Source organism: Hemitrygon akajei, chromosome 20, assembly GCF_048418815.1.
Source record: "Hemitrygon akajei chromosome 20, sHemAka1.3, whole genome shotgun sequence".
Taxonomy (NCBI): domain Eukaryota; kingdom Metazoa; phylum Chordata; class Chondrichthyes; order Myliobatiformes; family Dasyatidae; genus Hemitrygon; species Hemitrygon akajei.
This window is the reverse complement of record NC_133143.1, coordinates 53,675,772-53,698,351: the sequence shown is the minus strand read 5'-3', so window position 1 is coordinate 53,698,351 and position 22,580 is coordinate 53,675,772. Positions and strand designations below refer to the sequence as shown.

Here is a 22,580-nt window from a genome sequence, read left to right as displayed (position 1 = left end):
AACCTGACCCCCGACTGTAAACCTGTGGCAACTAAAAGCAGGAGGTACAGCGCGGGGGACAGGGCCTTCATTCAGTCAGAAGTGCAGTGGCTGCTCGGGGAGGGGATCATCGAGCCAAGCACAAGCCCAAGCCCTTGGCAGTCCCAGGTGGTTGTTGTTCGGACTGGGCAGAAAAATAGGATGGTCGTGGACTATAGCCAGACCATCAATAGGTTCACGCAGCTTGACGCGTACCCCCTACCCCGCATCGCGGATATGGTCAACCAGATAGCTCAGTACAAGGTGTACTCGACAATAGACCTGAAATCTGCTTATCACCAGCTCCCCATCCGCCCAGAGGACCGCCCCTACACCGCCTTTGAGGCGGGCGGCAGGCTCTATCTCTTCCTGTGCGTCCCATTTGGTGTCACAAATGGTGTCTCGGTCTTCCAGAGGGAAATGGACCGGATGGTGGACCAGTACCAACTGAAGGCCACATTTCCCTATCTGGATAACATCACCATCTGTGGTCGCGACTGGTCGGATCACGACGCCAACTTCCAACGATTTTTCCAAGTGGCCGAAGCTCTGAACCTTACTTATAACAGGGACAAGTGTGTGTTTGGAACCACCTGACTCGCTATCCTTGGGTATGCTGTGGAAAACGGGGTCATTGGCCCTGATCCCAACCGTATGCGCCCCCTGTTAGAACTCTCTCTTCCCACCACTCTCAAAGCCCTCAGATGGTGCCTGGGTTTTTTTTCCTATTACGCCCAATGGGTCCCCCATTACGCAGACAAGGCCCACCCCCTGGTTAAGTCTACCACTTTTCCCCTCTCTGCTGAGGCCTGCGCGGCCTTCAGCTGCATTACAGGGGACATTGCCAAAGCAACGATGCATGCGGTGGACGAGACCATTCCCTTCCAAGTAGAGAGTGACGCCTCCGATTTCGTGCTTGCTGCTACCCTCAATCAGGAAGGCAGGCCAGTAGCATTCTTTTCTCGTACCCTTCAAGGCTCTGAAATTCGGCACTCCGCGGTGGAGAAAGAAGCCCAGGCCATAGTGGAAGCTATTAGGCACTGGAGGCACTATCTCGCCGGCAAAAGGTTCACCTTGTTGACCGACCAGCGCTCGGTTGCGTTCATGTTCAGCAACCAACAGCGCGGCAAAATCAAAAATGATAAAATTTTGCGGTGGAGAATAGAACTCTCCACCTACAACTATGATATCCTGTACCGGCCTGGCAGACTCAATGAGCCCCCTGATGCCCTATCCCGGGGAACGTGTGCTAGTGCACAGCTCGATCAGCTATTCGCCCTTCATGCACATCTTTGCCATCCGGGGGTCACCCGATTTTACCATTTCGTGAAAGCCCGGAACCTGCCGTACTCCCTGGAGGACATCAGGACGATGACCAGGGACTGCCAAATCTGCGCTGAGTGCAAACTGCACTTCTACCGTCCTGAAACGGCACAACTTGTCAAGGCCACCCGCCCTTTTGAGCAACTGAGTGTTGACTTTAAGGGCCCCCTTCCCTCCACTGACTGCAATGTCTATTTTCTCAATATAATCGACGAGTACTCGCGGTTCCCCTTTGCCATTCCCTGCCCCGACACCACTACCATGTCCGTCATAAAAGCCCTGCGCCAGCTCTTCACTCTGTTTGGATATCCCTGCTATATCCACAGTGATAGAGGGTCCTCCTTTATGAGTGACGAGCTGCGCCGGTACCTGCTGGCTAGGGGCATTGCTACTAGTCGGACCATGAGTTATAATCCCAGGGGAAATGGACAGGTGGAGAGGGAGAATGCCACAGTGTGGAAGGCCACACTTTTAGCCCTTAAAAAAGGGTTGCCGGTCTCTCGATGGCAGGAGGTCCTTCCTGAGACACTCCACTCTATCCGCTCCCTGTTATGTACGTCCACCAATGCCACCCCTCACGAACGCCTATTCTCTTTTCCCAGGAAGTCTGTCACTGGGACCACCCTACCAGTTTGGCTGACGTTCCCAGGGCCAGTGCTGCTCCGGAAACATGTGAGGAGCAATAAATACTCCCCGCTGGTCGAGAGGGTTCACCTTCTACATGCGAACCCCCAGTATGCTTACGTGGTCTTACCTGATGGGCGGGAGGACACGGTCTCCGTCCGCGACCTGGCGCCCGCAGGAGCTGCAGACCACTACCCCGAACACTCCACGGTAACTAAGAACCCTGTACCCACCGAGGTGACACTGCGCACACCGAGCCCTACACTGACTCCTCATGACACTCCTATACCGGGTGTCTCGTACGCGTATATTCCAGGCGCCTCGCACACGCATGAGGGATCACTGACGCCTAGTGGGCTGACACCTCCAGTTAGGCCGGAACCAGCACAACCTCCGTCTCCGGTGCAATCACCACCACCAACACCTGTGCAATCACCACCACCGGCATCTGTGCAATCACCACCACCGGCACCTGTGCAATCACCACCATCGGCACCTGTGCAATCACCACCACCGGCACCTGTGCAATCACAGCCGGTGTTCCGTAGATCGCAGCGACAGATTCAACCACCTGATAGACTTAACCTGTAAATATACTTGTAAGGAACTTCGCCCCATGGGGACTCTTTTTAAAACAAAGGGGGGGGGGGTGAATGTGGTGAACTACATATACCTGTCTGGACACGCCCCTGATGACTGCTCCTGTGGCTCCTCCCACAGACCCCTGTATAAAGGTGATGGAGGTCTGAGCCCGGCCTCTCAGTCTCCAGGATGTAGTATGGTGGTCGCTCACTGCTCGTTCCTTCTTCCAGTCAATAAAAGCGGATACCTCGCTTTTACATCTCAGAGTGAGTTATTGATGGTGCATCAACAGGCTTCAGTGGACTTTGACTTGTCACAGTGTGAGGTATGCGCACAGAATGCAGGGTTCGGACATCAGTTATTTGACTGGTTAGAAAGTAGACTCGGAGGATGGGGAGGATGGCTGACTAAAATGGTAATAACTGTCAGTATTGTATTGTTGAGCTGTGCTGTTTTCTTCCTTGTCCTAAGTCTTTTGTAGTGCGTGCTGCAACCAAACAATTTCCGATGCTCGTGGCAATTACTGAAGCAAGCTTAGTGGAGAAAGATACACCAAAAATGTATCGTTACAGCCTACAACACCTGCAGGATGAACAAGAGCAAAACGACAGTGTGGGAGTAGATTGTAAGGGCTTCTGAGTTTTTTCCCCCTGTCTCAGGTACAAAGGGACAAGTTTTTGGCTCAGCAGCCCAGGGTAACAGGGAGAGAATACTTTGAGGTCTTGGCGCAGAAAATTATAGTTTAACCCGAGATTTGGGAATAAGTGCTTGAGTTTATTGGGGCTTTTGTGCGCAGACTCTTAGTCTTCTCTCAGGGGGGATATATTGGCGTATAAAAGTTGCATTGTTTGCTGTGTAACCAAAACTATCTAGTCAGCTTTGAACTTGCTATTTGCTATGCATGTATCCAATTTAGTAGGAGAATGAAATCTTAAGAATGTAGAAGACAATGGTGTGTTAATGAGAGGTAGCTAAGAGATGTAGATTAGAACATGATTAAGTCAATGTGTAGAAACAATAGTGGTGGATGTACTTGTGATACGCAACTGTAGACCTTGTAGACCGATTGGATATGCTAATGCAACTAAACCAGGAGATTGCTATAAAAAATGCTATGTACAAGGATCAGTGGGCAATCAGCGACTAGCTCAATGACTGTCTCAGCTTTGATTTGCAAATTAAAGTTTAACCCTTCTTGAAGAATCTTCTGCGTCTCCTGGTCGTTTTGTGGGGCACGAGAAACCACGACACTTCTCGAGTAGGCTACATGGTCGGCACAACATTGTGGGCTGAAGGGCCTGTAATGTGCTGTAGATTTCTACGTTCTAAGTTCTGTGACATGTTTTTACAACTATAACGAGCTTTGAGCAAAATCTAAGAGAGTGGTGGGTTAGCGAGAGATGAGATGATGACGTGATCATTGCAATCAATTATAAGGCACTGAGGATCGAATGTTTGTAATAAGTAATCTATTTCTTAAGTGAAGTGTGTGATCCCACAGCTGTCCTCCTTGCTACTGAGCATTGCACCCTTTATCACCCCCCCCCCGAAGCTGTCACTGCCCCCATGGGTGTGATATCTCCCACATTCTAAACCACATTTGTAATATTACAAGCTACGTGTTAGGTAAACCTGATACTGTGTTCTTTACTTTGTAAGATTATCACCTTTATGATTGGTATTCCAGTTGTTCATGTATTTTGCTGAAGGAGAAAAATAACTTCCTGTCAAATGTTTCTTTTTATGCAGTGGTTGCTGCAGAGAGATCCACTATCGAGCCCAATATGGACATTTTGGAATATTGCGCCAGAGAGTGGAAAGGGAACACAGCAAAAGCGGAGCTGATGAGGAAGGTGAGTAACTAATAATTTATAGAAATTGTCTTTGTTTGCAGGAAGCTTTTCCACAAAATATCTCCGTTGCAATATCTGTTCCCAGTTTCTGACACGGTGTTGAAGACGATGAGACATAGGATCAAATTAGGCCATTCAGCCCATCGAGTCTGAACTGCCATTCCATCGTGGCTGATTTATTATCCCTCTCAACCCACTTTTCCAGCCTTCACCCCATAACCTTTAATGTTCTGACTAATCAAGAACCTATTAACCTCTGCTTTAAATATACCCAATCACTTGGCCTCCACTGCCTTCTAATGGCAATGAATTCGACAGATTCACTACCCTCTGGCTAAATAAATTCCTCACCTCTGTTCTAAATGGACATTCCTCTATTCTGAGGGCTGTGCCTCTGGTCCTTGACCCATCCACTATAGCAAGCATCCTCTCCATATCCATTCCATCTAGGCCTTTCAATGTTCGATAGGTTTGAATAAGGTTCACCCTTCTTTCTTCTAAACCCCGGCAAATACAGGCCCAGAGCCATCAAACATGAATCCTTCTATTCCTGGAATCATTCTTGTGAAACTCCTCTGGACCACCTCCAATGCCAACACACCTTTTTGTAAATGAGAGGCCCAAAAGTGCTCACAGTAATCCAACTGCAGTCTGATCAATGCCTTAAAGAGTCCAGCATTACATCCTTGTTCTTGTATTCTAGTCCTCTTGAGATGAAAGTTAACATTGCATTTGCCTTCCTTACCACTGATTCAACCTGCAAGTTAACTTTTAGGGAATCCTGCACATGGACTCCCAAGTCCCTTTGCATATCCCATTGATTTTTAAATTTTCTCCCAGTTGAAAGAACTATGCCTTTACTCCTTTTACTAAAGTGAATGACCATACACTTCTCTGCACTTCCTTGCCCATTCTCCCAACCTCCCGGTATTTCTCTTAAGTTGAACCACATGACTACAAACAAGTTCCTATTTTTCAAATATGTGTGCATTCCACCTGTGGCTTAGCTTATTTTCTGCTAAATCTTTCACCAATCTCTCTATAACTTTCCTTCCAATACTGTTCTTTCTACTACACTCCAGTAGAAATGATCTGCTGCTGCAGCTTGTACACTGTGCCATCCCGTTCACCCGTGTCATCTCTGACATGCAAGCTCCTGGTACAAGGACAGTTCAAATACTACTTTCATATTGTTTGCTAGCTCCTCCATAGTCTTGCCCTCCCTATAGCTGGAATCTTCTTGTGAGCATTGTCACTTTTTCGTGGTGGATAGACTTGTAAGTTCCTGACAACTCAAGAGCAATGCCGTCTGGAGTTTAGCCATCTGACGCTCAGCTCCTGGTAGGATCACCCACGGCGGTAAGGTCAAGGGGGAAGTTCTTGTGAAAGAGCAGTCAAACCGAGACTTCAGTGGTGGAGCTGGAGGAAGATGACGCATCACAAAGGCAGTGAAGGTGGAAGAAGGTTGCCCACATGAAGAGTCCAGTAACTTGCGCTTCATGCCACTGGACCCCGACCCTGATCTGTCTAGGAGTGTGTGGTGGTTGTCCGTGCATCAACCTCCCACTTTAAAGTCCTGCATAGGCATTCTCCATTAAAAGAATATATGACATCCACCTGAAGACCCACCAATAGACAACCCCATAAGAGAACATCATACTCAACTCAAGCGATTGCACTAATAGTACGATAAATGGAATAATACTCAGGCCACAACCAGACCAAAATCTTGATCCTGCTGCACTTTCTGAACTCTAGTTTATTCCAAATTTTATTTGCTTTTCCATTAGTAACTGTGGCTTCAACTGACCGGTCTTTCAGCTCCTTTTTAAAGTTACCTCCTTGCTCAAACTTCTGTGTCTCTGAAGTTTCATTGAGATCTAATGCCAAGTTATGCTTGTGCTGCACTGGTGAAATAGCATTGGGTGTTTTGTAATGTTATCAGAACCATATTAAGTACAAGTTAGACATTACTGCTTGTGATTTTGCTAATGAACCATTTGAGTATCCTCTCGTAATTCAATCTTGCCATTTCAAAACTAGGAATGTACCTGAAGTTAAAGACTGAAATTTTTTTCAACAGGCTTATGAAGCTGTTCGTGGAAATTTCAAATCTATACGTCGAGTTCGTGGTGATAATTACTGTGCCCTGAGAGCCACACTATTTCAAGCATTGAATAATGTTGACCATCTTCCCTGCCTGCAACAGGATGACCTAGAGCAGGTACTTCTATATATGTAGTCATAATTCTAATTATCTCTCTAACCACTTTTTCCTATCTCCTGACTGGGAAATGTTTGGAAATGAAGTTACTGTTGTGTAATTAGAGTTTTGTATTTCATCAAATGAAGCTAGATTTGAAAGCACTCACATTGAGGAATAAAAGATTTGAAATACTTCTAGATTTATAGAACGTACTCAATATTAGGATGGTGGGGTGGAGATAAGTCTCTACCAAATAAGGTGTGGGACGTTTCTTCCTGCTTAGCCCTTCCCCCCCCCCCCCCTCCCCGATAAGGGTCACGTGAAACCATGGAAGCCAGCCAGTGCTGGGTGGTTTGATTATGTGATACTGACACGAGGCAGACAATCAAAAGAGTATTGATAATGGCTGGGGTCACCCATCTTGTAAAGACACTGCCCAGAAGAAGACAATGGTAAACCACTTCTGTAGAAAACTTTGTCAAGAACATTTGTGGTCAAGACCATGATTGCCCACATCATACAACACGGCACATACCAAAGGGAGCCATGTGCATCGACATTTTCACTGAGTAATCCAATCCCATTGCTTTCCTTGTTTCTTATCCATGCAATAGAGTTATCCAAATATTTGAAAGTTCAGATTACATTTGTGTCCAGTATCCAAATCATCAGTAATAATCAAGTGTTTTTCCTTAATGAGAACTTCCTTCATTTATTGGTCTCCTGCTACTGGAAATGGCTTCTCCAAATTGGCTATTATGATTTTTAAGTTTATTCATTCATTTGATCTGGATGTCATTGGCAATATTACCATTTATTGTGCGTCACTAATTGCTTCAGAGTTGTGACAATTGAAAGTCAACTGTGTTGGCAGGGTTGGCGTCAAACATAGCTTAAACCAAGCCAGATTTAGCAGTTACCATTCCTGGGCTACATTAGTAAATTAATATTAAATTTGATTTCAGTTCTATAACATGTTATTTTAATTGCTAAGGAGAGGACAAATGGGACTGATGCAATTGCCCTTCTGGAAGTTGGGTTGCATCTGATTGAATCATTGGCCTCCTGTTGCATAATAAATAAGAAAGGAAGTCAGGTGCATTGACGTGCTCTTTCTGATAACCTCTGCAAATTATTTTCCTCAGTGACTATCCAATTCTTCTTTAAATGGCTTGATCAACTGTTTCCATCAGCAATGAGTTCCAGTTCATAATTACATTTTACTGGAAAGGAAAGTTCTTCACAGCTACATGTATCCCTTGCCAGTCAGTTAAAATTGTCTCTTCTGGTCCTTAAACCACCTACAAGTAGGAAAAGTTTCCCTATACCTGTCCCTTCTAAAGCTATTGGGATGTTTTGTACCCTTATCAAACCTCTTCCCGATCTGTTTATTCGAAGAGCACATTATCAGCTTTCTTGGGTTAACCTTGCAGTTGAAGTAGCTCAATCTGAAACCATTTCGGTAAATCTTTTCTGTTTTCAATCCTTCCTAAAGTGTGGTGATTAGAATATGTCAAACGTGACATGACCAGTGGCTTTAATAGAAGTGCAGGGCAATCTGCCTGGTTCTTCATTAAGCTGTGGTTTTAATGAAGTCCAGGTTTCTGTATGTTTTACTCTCTGTTCTCCTGCCACGTCCTTCCACTTTGGAAGCTTATTGCACAGATACACATGGGTTCCCTTGGTTTCCATTAGAACTGGGAGCCGTTCTGTTCTTACTTTCTTACCTTACTCTTTGTGCCAAAATGCATCACTTTACACTGCTCTGTAATGCATTACATCTGTCACTTCACTGCCCATTCTTTTGGTCCAAGTCCTCTGATAGTCTGTTAAGTTACGGCAACTGAAATGTTTGCTGTTGCGCGCACACACATCTGAATGGCTGATATCTATCGTGAAGAGTTGTGGTCTGAGCACTGAGATCCTTCAAGGGCCACCACCCATCATCCTCCAATTTCAGACACAACCGTTCACCCCAATCCTTTGCTAGTCTTTGAACTGATTTATTTGTCCTGCTGAACCCATGAAGGAAGGTAAAGTATGATAAGGATGCAGAGACTTCAAGGGAATAAAGACAAGCAAAGTGAGTGGGCGATATCATGCAATTAATATTCTTAATTAAATTAATTTAATTGGAGATACAACACGGAAACTTCCTTTCGGCCCAACTTAAACCAGATGGCTTCGGTATGTGGGAGGAAATGGGGAACATCTGGGAGGAATCCTCACGGTCATGGGGAGAATGTTAAAACTCTTTACAGACAGCGATGGGTTAAACCTGGGTGCTGGTGGTATAATAGCGTTACTCCAATAGTTCTGCTACTGTGCTGCCCACATGGGAAAATCTGGTATTCTCCATGTCTAGGAAAATGGAAAATGTTTATTTTTTGTAGTGGAAGTCTAGGAAATGCTAACGTTCAAGGGAACAAGGATGTCTTTTTGCACATTATCGTAAGCTAACGTGAATGTACAGCAGATAGGAATGCAAAAGTTTGGCTCTTATTGCAAGAGGAATTGGGTTTAAGAATAATGTTGTTACTATTCTTGATGAGACCATCTCTGTGCCTAAAAATAAATTTCTGCTTGCTCCAGAGAGCCTATAGAAATGATTCAGCAGATGGGTCCTGGGATGACTGTTTCGTCATGTGGGAAGAGTTTGAGTAGGCGAGATTTCTTCTTCAAAAACAGAAAAAGAAGTAGCTCTTTTCTCTGGAGTTTAAAAGAATGAAGGGTGATCTCACTAAAAGATGTAAAATTGCTCTCCCTTTTTTTGGGACTTGTGAACCATTTGCAACCAGAAGGCATTGATTGCATTCAAAACTGAGCTCGATAGATTTCCAAGTACTAAATCATGTGGGGACAGGGCAAGAAAGTTGTGGATATTTTTGTATCCTTTTTCTAGTATTTACTGATCAGCCTTTAGTATGGGACTTTAACGCATGCTGAAATTTGTATATATAACCACTGCGTTCTCTTCATTAACTTCTAATTTAGATGGTGGAGAGACCTTTTTGTGAACTTTGCTGCAAGAATAAACAAATGTTGATTTTATTCAACTTGATGACTGCTCCAGTAAAGATGTGTAAAACTGTGTATGGCCTGAAAAATAATAGTGACAAGGACCTATTTCTCTTAAACATAAAATTCTGAAGATTTACAAGATAGATGCAAGAATGATACTTTGCATGGCTGGGGTATCTACAGAAAATAGTAGGAGAGCCACTTGTGACTGAGAAAGAGAGAAAATTCTTCAGGTAGTCGGTCTTTGGAACTCTGAGGATCAAGGAGGCCTGGTCAACAGGTATACTTGTGGCAGATCTGGATTTCAACCACAGTGAATTCTGGTTAATTGGGACAGCCATTTATTTGGGACACTTCTTTAAGAAGAAAAACATTGAGAAAGTGGCTAGGATTCCCTTCATTTATTTGGGACACTGTGCCATTTAATTGGGACAGCAGACTGTTGCCGAACAATTTCTAACTAGCATCAGTCACATCCACGTGTGGTCGTTGGACACTACACTGTGCTTAGAGCAAACAGTTTTAAATTAGTGTCATTTGAGTGTGTTTGTGTTCAAAAAGCAGTAATTTATTTTTTTTTTTAATCATGGACAGTTGCGAGATCTAAGCAGTAAGTCAGTTCAGAATTGCTTTGCTCACAATGGTTTCAAGCATTCAGGCTTGGAGATGCCAGAACTAGCCAGGAGTGAAAGTGAAACAATTTTACTATTTCAGCAAGTTGGGAACTATGAAGAATTTGAAGAAATCGACAAGCATTGTGAATGTTAAAATGAAGATTTGGAGGATGCCAGCATCGAAGGCATTGTATGAAGGCAGTCCATTATCTGCATCAGGTGTCTGGGCTGATTTTGTTAATTTACAGTCAAATCAACATGGCGGCATACAATGGATGAATTCCTTCATTGATAACTATTAGGAACTAATACAGTTTTATCATACTGTAGTAGTACAGTTAGTGTTTTAGTTTTCTTGTTTCATTTAAATACTTACTTTGTTACTCAGTTAAATGGCAGCTTGTCTTTTTTTTATATCTTTTAACTGTTTCCATGAAACTGTGGTTAATTAGGGCAGCTGCTTAATTGGGCCAAAACGTACTGGTCCCGATATGTCCAATTAACCTGAATCCACTGTATTAGGGAAATAGAGGGATATGGAGTTAGTGGAGGCGAAGGTGATATTAATGAATTCTGGATCAGGTGTTGAATAGCCTACACCTACTTTGTATATTCCTGAGAGTAGCAGGGACTTGGAGCTGACTGCCTGAAGGGTGGTGCAGGTAGTAAACTACATCACATTCCAGAAAAATATCTTACTGAATACTTGAAGTGTAATAAGCAATATGTCTTCGGACTGAGGCCCGGAAAGTGGAAGCAGTTAGCTTGTGCACAGTGGCCTGATGTTTAATTGTCACATTCCTTGATTCTATGATGTTGTCCATGAAACTTGCTAGAACATCTAAGCCGTTCTAAACTGGCATTGATATTGAAATGACTAACTTGTTATTGTTTAATTGCAAGATTCAATAGTAATTCAATAACACTCTTTTCTAGATTCCAGATAAGCTTGTTGAGGCAAGCTATGTCTGGATTAAACAGTGGCATTTTGTCATTGAAGACTCCGGGAATGAAAATCCTGTAAATGTCTTGAAAGGATATTTGACAACACTGAAGGAAAAGGTAATTTTGGTGTCAACTTGTGCAGTATAATACAAGCTCAACGGTATCTAAAAGTTTTAAATGTTTGTCTCCGCCTCCATTCCTTGCTCACAAATGCCTGTATTTAAAAAGCACACACAGAAATTAATGGGCAGTTTCGGAATCAAATCAGAATATGTTGTGAAATTTATTGACTTTTGTAGCAGCAGTACAATGCAATACATAATAATAGAGAAGATATATTGAATTTTCTCCCTCTGTCTCTCTCTCTCAAAATAAATATGAAGATTAAATATATATATATTTAACTTGTATATAATTTTATACACATATAAGTTAAATGAAATAAGTAATGCAAAAATAAAAAAGGTGACGTAGTGTTCATGGGTTTAATGTCCATTAAGAAATTGGATGGCAGATGGGATAAAGCTGTTCCTGAATTGTCCAGTGTGTGCCCTTCCCTCTTCTGTACCTCCTTCCTGATGGGTAGCAATGGGAACAAGGCATGACCTACCGTAGATTCCGGACTACAGAGCGCACCTGATTAAAAGCCGCTGGCTCTAATTTTAGAAATAAAATCAATTTTTTAATTGTAAAGGCCGCACCGCTACTTTTAAATATACATACGTATCGGTAACACAAATTACGTTGCATATACTTTTTTACTGAACAGCACGAACAACATTCCAATATCTCCTAGCGACTGGTAAAAATATATATACTGCAGCCTACCAGGAAAAGTTATTGATCGCCTTTAACTTAAAAGCAGCGTTTTCGCTCGGGTCTGATGAGCTCGCGTAACGCGATCGGGTCTAATCGGGTCTGATGTGCTCGGGTCTGACGCGCTCGGGTCTGACGAGCTCGGGTCTAATCGGGTCTGATGTGCTCGGGTCTGACGCGCTCGGGTCTGATGAGCTCGCGTAACGCAATCGGGTCTGATGTGCTCGGGTCTGACGCGCTCGGGTCTGATGAGCTCGCGTAACGCGATCGGGTCTGACGCGCTCGGGTCTGATGAGCTCGCGTAACGCGATCGGGTCTAATCGGGTCTGACGCGCTCGCGTAATGCCCCCACCTTCCCGTATATATCCCACAAGACGCGGCGAAACCGGGTGTGACGTCATAGCATCCCGGGATGTAGTACAGAAAACAAATATAGTTAAAACACTTCTAACTTTAACTAACAAATGAATTACTAAGCGAAAATATTATAAACTAAGTAACTGCCATAAAGGCAGCACAATGCTTTTCTTCGAGTGTTTTCCATGTTGATGAGGGTGAGTACAAATGACTGATTTACAATAATTTAATTGTGAAAGTGCGCTTGATTTATCGTACAATTTCATTGGACCTCTGTGAACTACTCATCAATTTTATTGGTCTACTGTTACGAGGCAAAATGTTTACGAGGCGGCATGAAAAAAAAACATGTATTAGCCGCTCTGGATTAAAGGCCGCAGAGTTCAAAGCTGTTCAAAATGTGGGAAAAAAGTAGCGGCTTATAATCCGGAATCTACGGTATATGATACCACCTTTTCAAGCATCGCTGCTTGAAGATGAACTGACTACTACAGAGACTAGTGCTCAAGATGGAGCTAAGTTTACAAGTTTCCGCAACTTACTGCTATCCTGTGCAGTAGCCCCCTTTTCTCCCCCCCCCCCCCAAACTATACCAGATGTAATGAGGCCAGTTAAAATTTTGTACAGATGTACTGTGGAGAGCATACTAAGTGTTTTTGGTGACATAAAGTTCAACTGTTCACAATTGAAACTAAATAAATGGCACACTAGTACAGCAGACTGTGCAACTGCCCAACAGAAACATGGGTTTGATTCTGACCGCCAGTGCTAACTATGGAGTTTACTTTCTGTCCCTGCGACCATAGAGGATTCTCCTGCATCCTCTGGTTTTCTGCCACATTCCAACAATTCACCTGGTGGGCTATTGGTCACTGCAAATTACCTCAAATCTAGGCAAAAGAAGTGGGGAGAATTTGATGGTTGTGGGAAAGCGAATGGGTTATGGGGAAATACATGGGAGAGTTCTGAAAGATACCATGGAATTAGTGTGCCAAATGACTGCCTCCTGGTTGATAAGAAATAAAATTGAAATTGACTCATAATGTTCATCAGATCTAAACCATCATTGCCAGGAATGGGGTTTCATAATTACCTGCAAGAAAATTTTAGTAGAAGAATATTTAAAAATGATTACTTTATGTGCCTGTACAAGAATCTGTTAAATGTTCCTAATGTATCTGTCTCAGATACTTTGTGCTATTAACATTTTTTTTTGTCATTTAATCTCTGCTGCAAACCCTATTGCAGGCTTTTCCTGATTCTCTTTGTCACCCCCATTGCTTAAATGTTCCCAGTTCTAATATAAGGATATCAACCTGCTAAGTTTCCTGTGTTTCGCTGCCTGTCTGCAGTGCTGAGTATTGCATGGTTTTCTTGTTTCAGCTGAACTATTAAGTTGTGGTTATTCATCATAATTTCCATTAATGTATTTCTATGCATTGGTGCAGCTACCAGTAGGATACCTATGAGACAAAGGGAGAGGACGTGGTAGCTGAGGCCTTTTAAGTGAAATGAAGTTTGGTGAGAACCAGGTCAGGTTTGAAGTGACACTAGGCATCACCAGTGTTATGACGTGCTTCACAGATGAATTCTTGAGTAAATGTTGTTTTCTACTGTGTGGCGATTTAATGGACTTTGTTGAATTGATGCTGCAGTTTACTGACAGGTGAATGCTTATTTTGCACTGCTTTTTTTCCCAGAAGTTCATGCATGTTTGTAAGCAAAGCTTTAGTGATATCTAATGTAAAATGCTGGAAGAATTCAATAGGTCTTGCAGCGTCTATGGAGGGAAATAAACAGGTGACATGTTGGGGCTGATGAAGGGTCCCATCCTGAAACATTATCTTTAGATCAACCTTCATAGATGCTGCCTGACCTTCTGAGTTTCTCCAGTATTTTGCATGTGTTGCCTCAGATTTCCTGTATCTACAGAATCTTGTGTGTTTCAGTGGCACCTAAGATGCTTCTGAAATGGTTGATTATATATGTTAGTATTTCAGCAAAGTTCTCTGATCTGTTACCTAATGAAAAATGAATAATTATCAATTTGTAACTTGTATGAAATGCAGAACTGATTAGTCTTTTTATATATTCAACCAAACATACAGGTCAAATCTCATTAGGCATTGCTTGAGCAATCCTTATTATCAGACCATCAGCAGTAGCTTGGCTTTGTCAGAGGACCACGTTACATGTCTGAATAATGATTATCTAAGGGATCTGAAGGGATTTGTGAAATGTTAGCATGTGTGAATTTTTAACACTTACATCATTGCATGTGCTTCTGGAAAAAAATCCATTCAGATCTGCACAAATGTTATCAAATTCTGTTGATGATTGAGTGGTAGATGAGGACCTAATTTTGATGAGGAGAACACCAGGTGAGTGTAAAGTGTCTATATAGTATATGGGCAAAACATGGAATATAATATATATTGTGTGGAAATTTTTCCATTTTAGCAGGAAAAATAAAAATGCAAAATATTATTTTGGGGGAGGTGTGATTTAAAAAAAAAAATTATTATTTTGCCTGGTGGTATTTGGAGTGATCTGGCTATCTAACAAGAAACAGGAAGGCATATGGATTATTATTTATTGCAAGAGGATGGTCTATAAAAATGAATGATTTTGCTGCAGCTGTGTAGATTGACGGGGTAAGCTTACTGGTTACAGTTTTGTTTCCTTTGTTGAACAAAGGGCATATTTTCCTTGAAGGCAGTGTCAAGGAAGTTCATGAGATTTAATTTTGAGAAGAAGGGTTGCTTCATGCAGTGATTTGTTTTTCTTTGTTCCACTGTGAATTCCTGCAAGAAAATGTGTACTTTGATAAGTTTACTTTGAGCTTGGAATGATTTAATAAGTTGGTCCTCTCTCTAATTTAGAAGAGTGAGAGGTGAGTTCAAATGAAAAATGAGACTCTTGAGGCCATTTAGCAGGATGGATGCACTCTTGTTGGGGTACTCCTTAATGGGGAACATAATCTTCCATTTAAAATAAGGCTGGAAATCTCTGAAATGCTGTATTCCAGAGAGTTGTCGATGAATGGTCATTAAATATACTCAAGTTTCCGGTAGATTTTTGGACTATATAAAAATTGAAGTTGGAGGGTCAACTATTGAATAGTCATATCCTTATGGAATGGTGGAGCAAATCTGAGCATTTGGCCTACTGTTCTGTCATATGTTATTAGTAAGCATGTGTATAATCTGCAATTAATGTGTATAATTTGCTATTAATTTAACGTCGTAACTTTCAACTTTCCTCTGCCTGCCCCATCGTCACTATTAGTATATGCATTTATGTGAAATGAATTCCTGGGAAGAAAGAGAGGCTGCCTGTGAAGAGCTGTTCAGAAGTGAAACAGAAGAATATAGGATGTATGAAGCTGTGAAAATCATGATGTTGGCCAAGGCTATTGAACTTGACTGCAATAAAGTCCAAGAAAAAGAAGTCCCTTTGTTCTGCTGGCTGATGTTTGCACGTGATACTTCTACTGCCCCTTATCAGTTCATGAGAAATCATTTGAATCATGTTGGCCACACTGGCGGACTGGATCAGGTAAGATAATACACTAACAAAAATCTTGAAATGCTGTCAAATACCAGAAGTCCTACCTCATCAGGTGTCCAAAATTGCCATGTCATCCTCAGTTGTCATGAATGCTTGTTCGCTCTGTACTTCAGAACAGCGTGACATCAGCCCCTTCATTTTGTTTAAATGCCGCCTTATTTTCTAATTGGCTGAGTGTAAAATAAACTGAATGTAGAGAAGTTTGGATAGGTACATGGATGGGGAGCGGGGTGCTGGGGCGCTATGGTCCCAGTGCAGGTCAGTGGGAATAGGCAGTTCAGATGGCTTGGCACAGACTAGATGGGCCAAAGGGCCTGTTTCTGTGTTGTACTTTTCTATAACTCTCTGACTCTAGGCATTTAACTGTGATGTATCTCAATCAATCTCCAAACAGATGAAAGTAGATGTGGTCATCAAATAAAATTTTGTGGAAATAAAAGGCCACATAAATGGTAGGCTCATGGAATTTGGGTTTCTGCCAAAAAAAGTGTTTCCATTGATTAGTTATTTTATCCCTAATATGTACAGTTGGCTTGGCACCAGCAGGCATTAACTCCCTAACTATTTAGCCTAACCATTAACTGATTGCCAGGTCAGTGAACAATAAGTCACGTTAGTGAGGGACTGGAATTGTATCTAAATGTGATGAAATTTTGAGAGTGCAGAGTTTGCCTGTTGCAGATGGAATTTAATGCAGACAAGTGTGAGGTGTTGCATTTTGGAAGGACAAATCAAGGTAGGACATACACAGTAAGTGGTAGGACACTGAGGAGTGCGGAGGAACAAAGGGATCTGGGAGTTCAGATATGTAATTCCTGAAAGTGGCGTCACAGGTAGGCAGGGTTGTGAAGAAGGCTTTTGGCATCCTGGCATTCATAAATCAAAGTATTGAGTATAGGAGTTGGGATGTTATGGTGAAGTTGTATAAGACATTGGTGAGGCCAAATTTGGAGTATTGTGTGCAGTTCTGGTCACCTAACTATAGGAAGGATATCAGTAAGATTGAAAGAGTGCAGAGAAGATTTACTAGGATGTTGCCGGGTCTTCAGAAGTTGAGTTACAGGGAAAGATTGAACAGTTTAGGACTTTATTCTTTGGAGCATAGAAGAATGGGGGGGGGGGGGTTTGATAAGAGGTTTACAAAATTGAGGGGGTATAGACAGAGTAAATGCGAATAGGCTCTCTGCTTAGATTAGGAGAGATAAATACAAGAGGACATGGCTTTAGGGTGAAAGGGGAAAGGTTTAGGGGGATCTTCACTGAGAGTGGTGTAAGTGTGGAATGAGCTGCCATCTGACGTGGTAAATGCGGGCTCACTCTTAAGTTTTAAGAATAAATTGGATAGATGGATGGGAAAGGTCTGCATGGTTATGGACTGGGTGCAGGTCAATGGGACTAGTGGTACAGACTAGAAGGGCTGAATGGCCTGTTTTCTGTGCTGTAGTGTTCTATGGATGACTAAGTGACATGTTTATTGTCTGCATGAGAGAACCAGTTAATTCCTTGCACCAATCCTGGTCCAATTTTGTTATCAGTATGTTCCAAGATGTGAACTCTTGTTTGTTTTAATTATCTTGTAATGCAGCCAGTACTCTGTTGAACCTACTGTTGACATTTTGAAAGTTAAACAAAATTTAATTTTAACTAGCAATCCAAAGGAATTCTGAATATATGCATTATAATTTTAACTTCAGTGCTAATTTAAAACATTGCCTTTTTTTTCTATTTTGTTGCAAATAATTATCAAAGGTTTTCTTTTGTCCTAATCTTGAATATGGAGTTAGTGGAGCCTTTCTCAGCTAGCTTAACTGAAACCAAAACATTGTAAGGAATAAAGAGCATGTTATTCAAGGTTCTAGATTGCTGGCATTTCTTGGGGAAAGAGAACCATTATGCACATTCTTGAACAGAAATTGATACTAATTTCCCCCTTCCTGTTTCTTTGGAAATAAGTCTTTCGTTTTTGCAATTCAGTCTCCATTGGTTGGCCAGTTTGAATTAGAGATATTACTGTGTGTGATCACGATGACAAATTGTAGTTTCAAAGTTTTAATGTGTACACTTTTTCCAAGAAGTTGATCTTTGGTAGTCAGATAATCTTAGCCCACTATTTTGTACCAGAAGTGATTTTTGAGAAAAGTTTTGAGGGGCAGGAATGTGACACAAAGAAACACAGGCTCTGCACCACATTTGTGCCAATTTAATAGTAATTGTGAGATTACTTGATAATCATCAATTAATCTGGGAGGATTGGAAATACTAAACAAGCACAATGATTGTGACTTCTGTCAAAGAGAGATTGGATTTATGGTTGCGTGCATGGGTTTCTGTGTACTTCACAGCACTAAAGTGAAGTTTAGCACGAGGAACAAACAAAAGTGGATGGATGCAGGTGGAGAGTACGGTTTAGGCTTCATATTTGGGATCTGGTGATTATCAGTCAATGTTCTTGTTTTGGAATATGGATTTAACAAAACTGTCTTCTGTTTTTGGCTAAAGAGATGTTGTTTGTAATGCTATAGACTGCATGTTGTGTTTTTGGGGAAATGTGTACTATTGAATGCATGGATTGTGCTCACAGCATAGTAATTGGTCGTTAGCTGCCGCCATAACTGTTTGCAGGGATTCTCACAAGGTCATTTACTCCAGAGCATGAGAAATAGAATTGGGAATTGGCCTTCAGGCTTCTCAAATTTGTTTAGCCATTCAGTTACATCATGACTGCTTTGATCTGAAGAAATCTAGAACATAGAAAATATTACAGTATATCCCAGAACAGGCCGTTTGGCCCACAATATTGTGCTGACCCTTTAACCTACTTCAAGATCACTCTAACCCTTCCTTCCCACGTAGCCCTCCATTTTTCTTTCACCCTTGAACTTATCTAAGAGTTTCTTAAATGTCCCTGATGTACTGACATCTCTGACAGCACATCCCGTGCACCTACAACTCTGCGTTTAAAAATCCAGTTCAAAATTCTGAATGGCTGTGTTGTGTGTGGGGAAGGAGACATATGGGTGTTGCTGCTTCCTTTTTGCTCTCAGATGGTTCACCATTTATTCCTGGAGACCTCTGGAAAATTCAACAAGCTGTTAACTCTAATCATATCTTTTCTGAATTCTGGAGGCAAATCTGTTTGAGGAGGTCTGACTATGCCTTAAGATCTAATACTCAGTTTGTGTTTATTTATTGGTCTGGCAGGTGGTAATGTTTCGTGAGCCTTCGCTACCCTCCTTCACAGCACCAGTCTTTATTCTCTAAAATGCTTCACCAGTTACTTGTCAGTTCACTTCCCCTGGTTTGCATCGGTCGCTAGCTGTTGGTGTTTAAGTCAGAAGGTACTAGGTGCATCCCTCTCCGGATAGTAACAACCAAATTCTAAACTTGAAACTCCAGTGCCAAGCTGAGCAAGTGCCCAAACTATTGGGAGTGCTTTATTTTAGGTAAGTATTTAAATTGAAGTGCTGTCTGCACTTTCTAGTGGACATAGAAGATTCTGTGTCACTTCTTGGAAATGGGAGAGGGTGGCGTGTTTCCTTCAATGTAATGGAAAGTTCCCCTTCTGAAAGAACAAGATAAGAGTTTTAATTTTTCAGAACCACTTTTAATCTATCTGGAAACCTCTGGAAAATGCGGAAAACTGTTAACTCTCTAAACATATCTTTTCTGAATTCTGGGTGCAAATCTTTGTGGAGGTCTGACTAGGCCTTAAGATCTAAAACTCAGCAAAAAAAGGCTATTGATTTTATACACTGCCTGATTATTAAAAACACTGTTCCAAAAAAATTACATCATCGAGCAGGTCAGTATAGTACAGACCCTTTGGCATATGATGTGTCGACAGTATAACCTGCTCCAAGATCATTCTAACCCATCCTCCCACTTGGCCCTCCATTTTTTCTTCATCCATGTGCCTATCTTGTTGAAGTAATCATGATGACATACTGATGTTTATCCTAGTAATTAATTAAACATGTGGGAATATGTTTTGTACAAGTTGATTGCCACATTTCCTTCAGAAATATTTCACAATATGTCCCAATGAGAAGAGGAAGTGACAGGCGCTAAAGAAATGTAAGTACTGTGTGTCTTTTTAGAGTCGTATCTCATTGCAGTTCCTTCTGATTTTCTGAAGAATTAGTTCCAACATCTTTCATTGGACTTGTTTAGCTTGTTTAGCCAACTCAACCTGGAGCAGAAACATGCTTTTTATCAGGGGCCGAAAGAAAAACGTTTTGTTTTATTTTTCAGCTTTTGGGGGTTTGGGCATTGCTGGCAACACCTGCATTTATTGCCCTTCAGAAGCTGGTAGTAGGGTGTATCCTTGAACCATTGCAGTCCTTCTGCCAAATGTACGCTTTATTGTAGGGAGTTGTAGGGTACTTTCATAGTGTTTAAATGCTAGTTTTAAAGCTGCAGTCGGCATTTGTAGAGAGCACCAAGAATCTGATGTCTGATGTCACACGTTTGCACCCCAAGAATCTGAAATTCACCAGATTTCTAGATTGGTGAATTCTCCATCCCCAAATATGATCATCTTGCTTTCCCGATGTGGGATAAGTAAAACAGGGTAGTTGGGGCTGGCTTACGTTTACTGAGCCTCTCACCACTGGAAGTGCAGTGCAGAAAATTCTGGTGAGTTTGCAGGTAAGACAGTGTAACATAGGTCCACACATGCACGTCTTGCCAGCAATTCCTGGAAAATTTAATTCTTTGAGGAAGACACTTGCATTGGCATTCCTAAGTATTTCATTCCTGTCCACCCATTTCATTATGGTAACAGTGTTTCCTTGCCCGGTTGTAAGGAATTTTAAGTTATGAACATTTTTAAGTTTTGTGAATAGTGGAGAATAATTGGCAGGGACAAGGGAAAATAACCATCTACCCATTCTGTCAACTGCCTGGGTTTTTTGACGGCTGTAGAAACCTGGTTAATGTTGAAGGATTTCTATCAGATTTTCCTACTCCAAAAGAGCAGTGCAGTCTGGAGGCGTGAAGAGGCAAAAGTAATCTTCTTCCTTGAACCAGTTGTGAAAGAGCTTGGTGTGGAGTAACTGGCCACTTACACAAGATGGCAGTATTGCAATTTGCAGCAAGTTCTTAAGTGTCCTTGGAACCTCTGAAATGAATTTGCTTCATTACTTCTGCAGAGAACACAAATATTCATTCCTTCTCGGAACTTAAGTTGCCAGAGAACATCCACAGATGTGTAAAATTCACCAGTGCTATGATGATTCTATTCTAAATTGCTGTAAGTTATTTAAGTCCTCGCAGAAGTAGGAATTTGTACCAGTTCAGGGCCTTCATGTATTTTGTCATCTTGTAATGGGGCTCATGAGTGAGTTATAGATATGAATAGCATGGAAATACAAAAACAGCTATGATTGTATAAATAATGGGCATCTTATAAATCAGTTTTGACTTTGGATTTGAGCTATTAGTCAATGTATTGAATTATAGTATTCAACATAAGTAACCATATCAAGTTAACATTCTTTTTTTTAAACAGGTGGAAATGTTTCTTCTGGGATACTCCTTGCAATTGACTATAAGAGTTTTCAGACTTTACAAGTTTGGAACTGATGAGTTTATCACCTACTATCCTGATGATCACAAGGATGAGTGGCCTTTGGTTACTCTAATAACAGAGGATGACAGACATTATAATGTCCCGGTGAAAGACACTGAAATGACCATTATGTAGGGTGAATTTTATAGGACTTAATTGCCAACATATATCCAGAATGTGACTGTAATTTACTGAGATTTTTTCTAACTTGGGCTTTTACGGGAAAGAATTGCTGCCAAAGACACGTGACTTGAAGCTTAAGAATCCATCAGACATTAATGTACAAGTCTGAGTATGATTTGTAGGCACGAAGAGAATGCAGAATAAATTTGAGTGGCCACAGTTATGTTATTTTCTGTTAATATTTTGTAAGATTATTGATATGTACATGGAAAATTGCCTTCATAAATAATAGTATAAATAAACATTAATTATGTGTCATTAATGAGATGTCTAATGATTTAATTGATCAACCTTTGTGTACTTGAATGGCTGAGGTACTTCTAACTTGAAATGATATTGCGACTACTTTGGTGTGCTAAAACAGCATTGCTCTGTGCCACAGAGAAAAAGATTATGAAATTTGTTAATAGCGGGAGTCCACTGGGATTAGTGTTCATTTTTTTTAATCCATAAAGAATCTTTAAAAGGTAAGGGGGCTATTCTCAAAGGGACCTGTTCTCAACACCCCTGCTGACACTGCTGTGCATTGGTCAGACTTCACTTGGAGCACTGTGAGCAGTTTTGGGTCCCTTTTTAAAGGAAGGATGTGCTGGCATTGGAAAGGGTCCAGAGGGAGGTGGATGAGAATGACCCTGGAAATGAAAGGGTTAATGTATGAGGAGTGCTTGATAGCTCTGGGCCTGTATTTACTGGGGTTTAGAAGAATGAGTGGGGATCTCATTGAAATCTATCAAATATTGAAAGGCTTAGACAGAGTGAAACATGGAGAAGATGTTTCCTGTAGTAGGGGAGTCTAGAATCAGAGGGTGGTGAATCTGTGGAATTCATTGCCACAAATGGCAGTGGAAGCCAAGTTATTGAGTATATTAAAAACAGTTTGATAGGTTCTTGATTAGTAA

General features: G+C 41.6%; 1 protein-coding gene across 4 annotated transcripts in view; it reads left to right on the top strand.

Moving 5' to 3' along the window:
* LOC140713797 (ubiquitin thioesterase otulin-like) overlaps nucleotides 1-21,943 on the top strand; it is a 57,898-nt gene extending 35,955 nt beyond the window's left edge. For 3 of the 4 annotated variants that reach the window (XM_073024332.1, XM_073024330.1, XM_073024331.1), the window contains exons 7-11: nucleotides 4,297-4,400; nucleotides 6,484-6,624; nucleotides 11,178-11,303; nucleotides 15,648-15,917; nucleotides 21,439-21,943. In XM_073024332.1, the coding sequence (XP_072880433.1) occupies nucleotides 4,297-4,400; nucleotides 6,484-6,624; nucleotides 11,178-11,303; nucleotides 15,648-15,917; nucleotides 21,439-21,633 (836 nt within the window). In that variant the 3' untranslated portion in view covers nucleotides 21,634-21,943. The remainder of the gene's footprint in view (nucleotides 1-4,296; nucleotides 4,401-6,483; nucleotides 6,625-11,177; nucleotides 11,304-15,647; nucleotides 15,918-21,438) is intronic. The other variant, XM_073024333.1, reaches the window with a different exon arrangement.
* Nucleotides 21,944-22,580: the final 637 nt, after the last annotated feature.